This window comes from Parasteatoda tepidariorum, chromosome 10 (assembly GCF_043381705.1).
Source record: "Parasteatoda tepidariorum isolate YZ-2023 chromosome 10, CAS_Ptep_4.0, whole genome shotgun sequence".
Lineage (NCBI taxonomy): Eukaryota > Metazoa > Arthropoda > Arachnida > Araneae > Theridiidae > Parasteatoda > Parasteatoda tepidariorum.
In genome coordinates this window covers 85,549,437-85,560,188 of record NC_092213.1, presented here as the reverse complement: position 1 = coordinate 85,560,188, position 10,752 = coordinate 85,549,437, and the positions used below count along the sequence as shown (strand labels likewise).

The window sequence follows — 10,752 nt, the reverse complement described above, 5'->3', positions numbered from 1 at the left end:
TAGCCAGATTTTTCAACAAAAAATAAGCAACTTTTAAGTACTTTTTAAGCACTCAAAAAATATTTTTAACCACCTACAAAAAATTTAAAAAAATCCTAATTAGGATATGCGCAGTAATAAAAATTATTTTCTCTATCATTTAAAGTTCTTAATTTAGAAACATAAATTCAATAAAATTTAGAAACATTTTTAGAAACTTTACATAATCAAGATAAAATAACTCAGTTTCTGATAAATGATACAGAGAAGTTTCTGAAGAAATGAGTTTATTTAAAAACATTAGTAATAAAAAATGTCACAGAGTGATGAAAAGAAAAGAAAGAATACCCAAATGATCTGCTTCAACAGAAGCTTAAATACAGATAACGAGTGACGCCATGATCCATGCAAGAACGACCAACAGCAAATGAAAATAAACTGGCCGATCTCTGCAGATCATGACGTCACCGACGCAAGTTGAATGCATGAGATCGACGACCAAAAAATCGAACCTTATACCTTTTAGCCTCTATTTGTCTAACAAAATCTGTAGCAAAGGAAAATCTCTTTTTAAAATATAAAAAAAATGAAGCACAGTTTATAAACTTCGAATAAAAAAAAAGCACCTTTAAGGGCTTTTAAAAAAGTAAATCAAAAATAGGCACCTGTAAGCCCTTTTTAAAAACCTTATGCACCCTGTTTCAAGTTATCAGAGTAAGTTTTTTTTTCTTTTCGTTCATTTTATTTTTCTTAAAGATTAGTACAGTAGGGAACCAATTATCCGGAAGATCGGGACCATCGCTATTCCAGATAATTGATTTTTCCGGTTTTCTGAATCGCTACAAAAAGCCGTTTTTTTTTTTAATCGTTAAACGCAACTAAAAAATGTTTGGAAATAATCTTAAAAAGAAGAAAAAACGATGAAGTAATACACTAATGATTATTTCCAAAATGATGGTAAGGTAAAAATCTTTCAAAAAAGAAAGAAAAATCCTAAAATCTTATGAGGTAAAAAAATTTATTTATTTTTTTTTTAAATATGGTGGGAAAATTTATTGAATTTCGTTCCGGTTTTTTGGTTTTCTGATTTCTGGATAACGGGTTCTGTACTGTACAATCAATGACTTTTGGGTTATCATATTTAAAAATTCAAGATTTACCACATAAAGTTGGAAAGTCTTGAGGCTTAGCATAGGTAAGAATTGCTGCAAGAATTTCCTTCCAACAATTGATGTTGCAATTTTTAACCATTGTCATCCAATCTGATGTTACTACTGCAGATATTAACTAAATATTAAAAAGAAAAAAAGAATTATAAAAATGATCAACTAAGTTTACAAAATTAAATTAAACAGTTTATAAATATCATCCTTAAATATCTCAAAGAATGTATTTTGAGAAAAATCCTGCATTTCAGGTAATTTTTAAATTCCTTGTGTTTTCCAGGTTTTCTCTGTGGAGTGACTACCCCAAATATTTTTTATTCAATAGACCAGTGTTTCCCAAAATATGGTACATGTACCCCCAGGGCTACTGGAACAGTTAAGCGGGGGTACACATTCTTATGCGAAATATATTGCAACAAATGGAAATTTCAAAAACTTTTCTTTAGAAACAAAGCTAGCCGTGAAAATTTACGATGATGTATTTTTCTATTGGCCATTTTTTGCACAGTTAACAGTTAATAATGAGAGGTGTCATCAGCCAGTCGTGATTTTTAACTTTTGTACAATTTTTTTACAGTAAAAAATGCATTCATTTTTTCATGAGTGGTACACAGCGTTTCAAAAAATTTAGAAAGGGTACACAAAAGTCATAAGTTTGGGAAACACTGCAATAGACAATTAATCTTTTGATTATAAGAAGAAAAGTGTCAAATTTCATATTTGGTAAGAAACAACCTTAAATCTTATCCTGAATCAAAAATTTAAAAAGTTTAGTTTTATAAATAATTAACTCGTAACCAATTTAGGTTGAATTTCGAGTAGAAAAAAAACCAGAAACAATAAAGTGTTAAGAGTATTGTGCAGCATTCTAATTTTAATACATCTAAAAAATTAAACTAAGGTTAGCTTGGAAAAACTTCTCGAGAAGGCCAAGGCCCACCCCGGGCTGTCGAGCCGTTGATGATGAAAAAATTAAGTTGTGGTACAGTGAAACTTTTACAAGAAATCAGTAATAGAGGTTACTTATTTTAACAAAACAGCACCGGCTATTCATTGCTACTTTAAATGTTAAGATTCATTATATTCAAGGTTTGCTGCATGATTTTTCCAGGTTTGGACTTTTAAACCATGAAAACTTAATATTGGTACATATTTTTGGCTACCATTTTCCTGTGGTCTAGAGTTTGGGAAATGCTACTGAATTTCAAACAAGTTCCTTAAATGAAGCAGACATTAAATTATTTGATGCGCTTCTGATGTGTTTTGTGATTATGACAGATGGGTAGCTGGATTAACAACAAGACAATTACCCACAGTGAACAAAATGAGAAATGAACAAAAACATAACATAAAACGAGTTTTACACATTTAAAATAATTTTGCCCAACTGTAATTATTATTTGGCTCAGTTCAAATGAAAATTAATGGATTTGGAGTTAATTTCACAAAACCAAAACTGAACTGTAATGGTAACTTGAAAGTTACGTATCACACTATCTCATTATATTCAAATGGACTGTCACAACAGCAATGTTGCTTTTGTTAAGGCTGCTACATAAACAATGGTTATCTGTTATGCTCAGTCAATATTTCTAATCATGTCTAGGAAAAGCCAATCTTGCAATTAAAACATATTTTTAATAACGATACTAAATACACAATTCANTGAAGGGTCCGATTAAACGAAAAATCATTTTGTGACGGGTCCGTTTAAGTTAAAATATTTTGTGAAGGGTCCGTTCTTATGAAAAGATATTTTGTGAAAGGTCTGTTAACGGACCCAAATTTCTTCTAAACAGACCCCTGCTTACATATCATTACTTTTCTACTACAATTATAAAATCAATGAAAACATTTTTAATAGAGAGGAGAGAGTTTGAAACAAATATTTTTTATAAAAAAACATTTATTATATTAAATAATGTCCAAGGCTACAGAATATAAATCCAATTTGCCTAATATCTAATCTTAAAAAGGTCTAGCACATATTTTTTTCTTTCACAAAAAGATATCTCAAACACCCATTAAAAAACAATGATTTTAGTAACAATCACTAGAGTTGGGGTTCCAAATGATTAAATTTAGATAATGCTTGCAATCGAGTTCAGCCTTAACATTACGATCGACGCCCAGATTAAAAGCCAAATACAGTTTCTACATATTATGAAGTTGAAATTCTGGTCATTTTATGTCCGGTATGGCTTAGAATACCAAAAAAACAGATGTAAAAATGTCACCTTTGGAAAAGTAGTGGTTTATCACTATATTACTCTAAGGCTTTCACATAAATTCTGAATTAGAATAAAGATTGATTATGAACTTTTTTTCAGTAAATCAACAGACATTCATTTTACGGAAATTATAACTATGCAATAACATTTCACAAAGAGCAATTATGTATGAGTATTAATTCTAAGCATATACAGGCTATCTGCTACATTCTAGATCAGCTAGAAATTCATGAACTTTTCATGACTTAACGAAGTTACTATTTTCTCCGACAAAAACAGAATAATACATTTAAAAAGCATTATAATATTAATTAAAATGATAGGTATAACCAAAATTGTTATACTCTACATATTCATATTTATTGATTTTAAATTAAAAAAAAAAACAGAGCAAAGAAAGAGTTGAAGCAATAAAATAGCTGCGTAAACAATTTTTTTTTCTGCAGAATTATATTCTAAATATACTTTTCCTGTTCATCAGAAAGGAAAGAAATACTCCCGATTTTTCTGTTCTCATTTCAAAGGAAAACAAAATTTGCCAATGACTGGCTTGCTTCAGCTAGAATTTCGAATTGATAAAATAAAAAAATAAGAATAATTCGGAAATCATAGAAATTTAAAAGATACTTCATTCTAGAAATTATGTTTTTTCCTTCATTTTTTGAAAGAAAACCATAGCTTTTAAAGAACATGATAAAAACTTTTTATATTTTAATAAAATATGACTTTGAGTGTTGATTTTGTTACAAATTCAGATATTCGGAACACCGTAAAATTGGGGAGAGGGAGTTACATTCCATTTTAAAAATTAGATTTTTCGCTAACCTAAACCCGTGACTTTTTTTAAAAAAATAGTAAAAATCATGACATTTCATGACAAATTTTGTCGAATTCATGACTTTCCAGGTGCGCTGATACCCTGCATATAATTTTACTGTTTTAAAAGTTAAGTGAATGATAGTGTAAAAGATTTACTTTTGATGCATTTGTGTTAACAGATTTGAAATAAAGCTGTTGAGTTTTCTGAAGTAATTCTTGTCCCCCGGCTTGAGCTAAGACTAAAGCATCTGCCCATCGATTATCCTGTATACAGATTTCTACAGCACTTGAAATGTTGCCAGTCAAAAGCGCTTGAGATATCAGACCATCCGTTTCCTCTGTTCAACACAACATAAATTGCATTAGTATTCGCTAATTGAAATCTTTTCCAATGCACATCTTTTATTCAATCAGTAAAATTATGCTTAAATAACTGAATATAGTAATAAGAATTTTACAGTATAAAATATGTGAAGAAAAATTATTTTTAATTTTTTACATTATAGACAGGGTTTGTGATTTTTTTGATGTTTTTTAAAAAAATAAGATCTTTTTGATTTAAATCAGATTTTTTTGATTTTTATTCAAATCCACGGTAAGAACTTTGATTTATGATTAAAAAAAACTTTATGAATGCTTAATTAAAATTAATATTAAAACTATATTATAACAATATTTAAGAAGCTCTAACTACCTAAAACAATTTTTCATTATAACATATAGCTTTGAATGCATAGCAACCATTTTGAAACAAATGCAGGATTGAAATTTAAAGACTACAGGGAATAAAGAATTCAAACCCTATTTTTGGCATATAAGGCTAATTTCTTTTTAAGATAACATCAAGCTTTACAAATATACACTTTCCACCAATAAAATATAATGTAGATTTTATTTCAATGCTTTTTCAATCAAAAAGTAGAAATTTAATTAATATTATTTGTATTTTTTTGTGAAAAAAATTCATATGTTTATTAATTACTTTCTACAGCTATGCAAGTCTGTATTAAGACAGCATTAAATGTTTACATTAATCTGTACTTTCAATCTCAAGAATCAAAAGATTTTTAAAAATGTAATTTTAAATGTGTTGGAATTTAACACATACCAAGAAAGAAAGTAATTTCGTTAACTAAAATGAATGAATGCAGCAATTTATTTAAAATAAATTTTAAAACTAAGAAAAGAAAATAATAAAAGCATCAATAATTTAAAACACTGCTATTTAATTTTTTAAATCAAGATATAATATTTAAAAAAATCAGTTGATTTAAGTCAATGATTTTTTTAAAAAAATCATTTGATTTAAATCGTGATTTAAATCAGGCTGATTTAAATCAACAAACCCTGCTTATAGAAAGAGAGAAAATTGAAGAAAATCAATGTAATATAATTTATTGATCAGGGGTGATTGTGAGCCCAACTCAAAAATCCAGAAAATTTCTAGACTAAAATCCTTAATGAAGCATTTCAAAATATCAATGTCTTTATAAATTTAAATCATTGATATTTTCACAACGCGAAATTCTAAATAAATTATATGCAGCATAATTTAAATGAATAATTTTGTATAAATTAACTTTTATCTATCATCACATTTATAATTCAACCAGATATTTACAAATGAAAGAGATGCCGAGTAAAAATTCCAGTTCTAATATTTTGAAATAAAATATACAAGAATTTTTATACATAAATGTGATCAATAATTTCATGAAACTTCTGGACTTTCGAAAATTTCCCAATCGCGGTTAGCAAAAAATCCGGTCTTTTTCCAGAGCACAATCATTTCTGATTTATTAAGCTTTATTTACCAGATAGCCATAATTTGTTTTGTGACTCTATTTTTAAAAATAATTCTTACCAGCCTAATGAATAGAATTATTGAACTGTAATTATGTCCAATTTAAAAAAAAATTTTTTGAATACATAAAAAAAACTCTTTAGCTACAGAAAAGTTACAATAATAGATGAACTTATCTCAAAATAAACATTAGAGAGATACTTCCCCCCCCCCAAATTTAATACAAATTAATCTTCTCTGAATTCATGAAAACTTATGGAACTGTTTTTGTTTTATTTATTTTATAGCTGGTGTTAAACAGTTATCACATTTTTGGGTCTAAAACTATCAATCAACAGTGTAGCCTTGAAATTCTGGGTCTGGGCGACCTGAAAATTGGGTCAGCTGTACAAAGAAGGTTATAAAATATTCAAAATGCTGGGATATTTTTCACTAATTTTGCACATTGATAAAGTTTACACTTATTTAATAATAGATTGAACTCCTTTAATTTAAAATAATTATTGAAATGATAGGGAATGTTGTCAGCAACTGAAGAAACAAAGCATATGAAAAATGTAATCTAAAATACTTACTCATAGCTGGGGGAAAAAAAATCGGAATTAAGTATGGGTGATAATTATTAATAAAAATAAGAACATATTCAGGGTTGCAGCTCAAATCTGGAAGAAAAAAAATTTCTTGTGCTTTCCCTGTAAATACATTATAGTAAAAGGAAAAACACAATCACTGAAGCTCTTGTATGTGCTGTATTAGGCTAACTATACTACTTATAATTGCTGAAAATGGAACAGATGAATATACTTAAAACAATTAGTAAATGAACTACCCTGTGGCAGAATTTTTTCGGACTTTCTGTGACAAACTTCTCTAACACTAATATATTTTGCTCTAACATACTTTTAATTATAACAATTAGAAATTCAAAGTAACAAAAACGCTGTATTTACAGAAGCAAGTATGGAATAAAAATGTATAAAAATTTTAATTGTAAAAGTAATATTTTTGTAATTTTAATACTATAGGCGATATTCTCGCATTTTGTAGGTGGAAAAATGCACTAATTATTTCCTCTTTCGAACTTTGTAAATCATTACACAAATTAAAATTCGTAAATAAATTAAACGATAATAAATAAAAATTTGTAAATAAATTAAAAATCGTAAAATCTGTGCAAAAACTCCCAAAATAAAGATCGACGATGAAATCACATGAATAGGACTGCTTAAAACAGTGATACTCAAATAAGTTTATGTTTCGCGTTTTGGGAATTTTTTTATTTTATATTATTAATTTGAAATTCTAGCTAAAAAGCCAGTCATTATCGATTTTTAAAAAAATCACAAATGAGAATAGAAAAATATGATTATTTCTTTCCTCTCTGATGCGCAAGAAAGACATCTTTGAAAAAAAAAATTCTGCAGAAAAAAGAAGAAAAAAAACATTTTTCGAACATTTATGCAGAAATGAAAACCAAAATTCTCAGATGAAAAATCTTTCTGCAAAAACTCTAACATTCTGTGACAATGTCGCCGCAATTCTGCACCCGGGATGAACTAGTTTAATATGGCTGAAATATCATCCTAAAATATTCCATAGATAACACTATAAGCGGTATCCATTTTTTAAAAGACAAAAATAAGAAACAAAGTTCCCTGTATTTTCCCAGTTTCTAAAGAAAAACTGAAAATTCCCCGCTTATTTTAAGTGATTTTTAAATTCCCTGCATTTTCCAGATTTTCCCTGCATAGTGACAACTCTGATAGTATGCAATTAGATACAAAATATAAAAAGGAAAAAGAAAAACACAAAAGAGATGTTATAAGACTAGAAGTACAAACACAGGCCTTCCAAACACAATATTATAATGATTTTACTTACGGATTTCTAACTCTGTATCTACAGCTGAAATCAAATAAAAATGGCATAAATAGTGTGAAATTCCTGTACAGATTTAACTGAAAGAAGCCATTCCAAAATCTGGCATTAGATTCCAAAGTAAAAAAGAAAAAAAAAAAAAAAATTAAAGAATGAGATTTAAAAATTATTCATAAAACAAATTTAGAAACTAATAACGTTTTCACTTAAATGTCGTGACATGGGTAGAAAGTATCTTGAAATGATAGAATGTCACAAAGAATGATAGTAACTTACAAAGTTTCAATTAAATAAGAATTTACGATAGCATGAGAATAAACTAATATGAATGACTTATCAAAACTGATTATAAAAAGCTCATTTTAATTAATAGAACCACAAAGTTTAATCAGTGAATGATCCCCTAATAAGCCACACTGGACAACATCTAATCTCAATCTTTATCAATCCATGGATATAGTTTTATTTTACTCAATTTTGTACAGTTTGCAGCAGAAAATTTACAGCAATATTATTGTTTTTTTTTTTTGTCATCTACAAGGGATAAAATCAAACCTGGGCTGCAATGAACATTGTTAGTGGTTCCTTCTGAATTCTCATTTGACTAATGTTTTTTTAATGGGCTTATAGTTTATTTATTCATTTACAGCAAATGAAAGGCTTTAACAATAAAGTCATTACCTTTCTGGCTTCCAAATGTTTCTGAACAATGCCATTAAAACTATGAAATGCAAGCATCAAAATGGCAACTGACCATTTAGAAGAGTTAAGTGTCACAAAGACAGCAAGACGGAGAGTCCTCAAATTCAATTCCCCTAGCTAATGTACTCAACTCCAATTTCAATATTATCATTGATTCCATTGTGAGGATAAGTTTAGCAGAAAAGTGAAAGGTTTGGTTTTTACAAAATTAAAATTTGTACAAAACCACAAAATTAAACAGCGGTACCTTTCTTGGTGAGTTTATCAGTACAGTTGATTTTTGATACGGTGATATTAGTTGATACGGTGATTTTTAGTACAGTTGTAATATGAAATCTAAGCAAATAATAAATGAATACTTACTTGAATCTGTTTCAATCAGTAAAGGTTCATCTTTTATTTTCATAGCTATAGTGTCAAAAGCATCTGAGCCATCCCCTGGGATTGAATTATTGCCCTAAGACACATTCAGTAAGAATTAAATAAAAACACTTAATAGACATTTTAAGTTAAAGTGAACTATATATATATTGAGTGCTCCTTTTGAGTGCAATTTTTTGAGTGATCCTCACACTATTGTATTAATATATTTTGCTTTGGTTACATTGATACAATATCAGAAAGCACTCTATTTTGCGGATATAATCGTGTGAGCTGATGAAAAGATTATAGCTTTTATTTTCCGTTTTTTTTTTTAAAAAAAATTTCATACTTTTTTTTTCTTTAATCAGTTGTTTGTTATTTTTTTCATTATTATTCCCCCCCTCCTTTTCATATGTCCATAATTTTCCTTTGTTTTATCTTCATTTTGAACTTATCTAATGAGCTCTGTTTACTTGCAGCTTATGGAATTATTATAAATGAAACTTATTGTTTTTCTTAACTTTCTTCGTGTTTTCTTGTATTTATTTATTTTGTTGTATATATATATGTATATAGCAAAATGTAATATTTTGAACAAATTTTAATGCACTTTTACAGATGTTCCCTGATTTAGAGAATATTTGGAACAATGTTTTGAAAATATGCTTATTTCAGAGCATTTTAAAGACTATCCAAGACAAAGTGAGCCACAATTGTAACATGTTTGGAGCAATTTTGGGTAAAGATGTCTTGTTTTGAAGTAAGTAGAATGAAGCAACAATTTCATAAATATAACATTTAAGCTATTTATGGAATAAGTAGCTTGAAAAAAAAAGTAAAAATTTTTAACATAAACTTCAACTTTATAAAAAAATTATTTCATTCTTGAACTAAATTATGAATAGCAGAAAGTAATAAATTCATGTGAAAGAGCTGATTCCTGATTCCATTCTGCAAGATAAAAAGTTAGGACCAGGGTTGGCAAGTTTTTGACACATGACGGTTTTTACCGTCATGTCAAAAACCCATAGTTTTGGTAAAACTGTATTTTTATTACAGTGCCTGCCGCTAATAAAATCAGCCACTTTATAAAATCAAATTGGCAAGAACCGAATCGTTACAATATTATAACATGTTAAAAACATCCTTTAATAAAATCAATGCCGCCGCTTTTTAAAATCAAAATTTTTACTACATAATAAATCAAAAGTACAATATTTCAGCTTTTTTTTGTTCTTATTTATAAAATTTTATTTTTTTGAAGTTTAAAGATTTTTTTAGAAGAAGCAACAGTTACTCACAAACCTGTGAAACAGGTGTGGTTAGCACTTTCCTGTGATGTACATAGTGTAAGAGTAAAGGAAAAATGTGGGTGGTAAGCAGCGAGTCCATAGAAGTCAATGTCAATTTCTTGACTTGAATGAAGTTTCGAGAAACCTATTTTACTAAACAGGGGGTCAAATTCTTATCTTACTTTTTATTGAATGAACCATAGAAGGGAGAGAAGTTTCTTTTGTTATCTATCTTAACAGAGAACATGAATAGATTTCCAAAAACTGTCTGTGCACATGTTCCATATTATTTAAGCTGTTTGAGTAAATTATAGTTAGAGCACATATCATTTTTAAGTTCGTTTGGTGTTAAATTTTATCAGCATGCCGAAAAGGAAGGATTTGAGTCTTAAAGATAAATTCGAAGTGTTGCAAAACTATGATAAGCTTCCTAAATGTAGTCAACGTGAAGCTTCAATGGAGATGGGGCTCATAATTGTTTCGAAGAAATGATCAGCAAGGAAGAAAATGAAATGGAC

At 28.2% G+C, this 10,752-nt stretch overlaps 1 protein-coding gene across 1 annotated transcript in view; it reads right to left on the bottom strand.

Moving 5' to 3' along the window:
• LOC107447650 (secretory 31) overlaps positions 1-10,752 on the bottom strand; it is a gene marked incomplete in the record, with an annotated part of 78,665 nt that overhangs the window by 39,476 nt on the left and 28,437 nt on the right. The window contains 4 exon segments of the mRNA XM_071186572.1: positions 1,140-1,266; positions 4,352-4,533; positions 7,881-7,904; positions 8,943-9,036. Coding sequence (XP_071042673.1) covers positions 1,140-1,266; positions 4,352-4,533; positions 7,881-7,904; positions 8,943-9,036 — 427 coding nt within the window.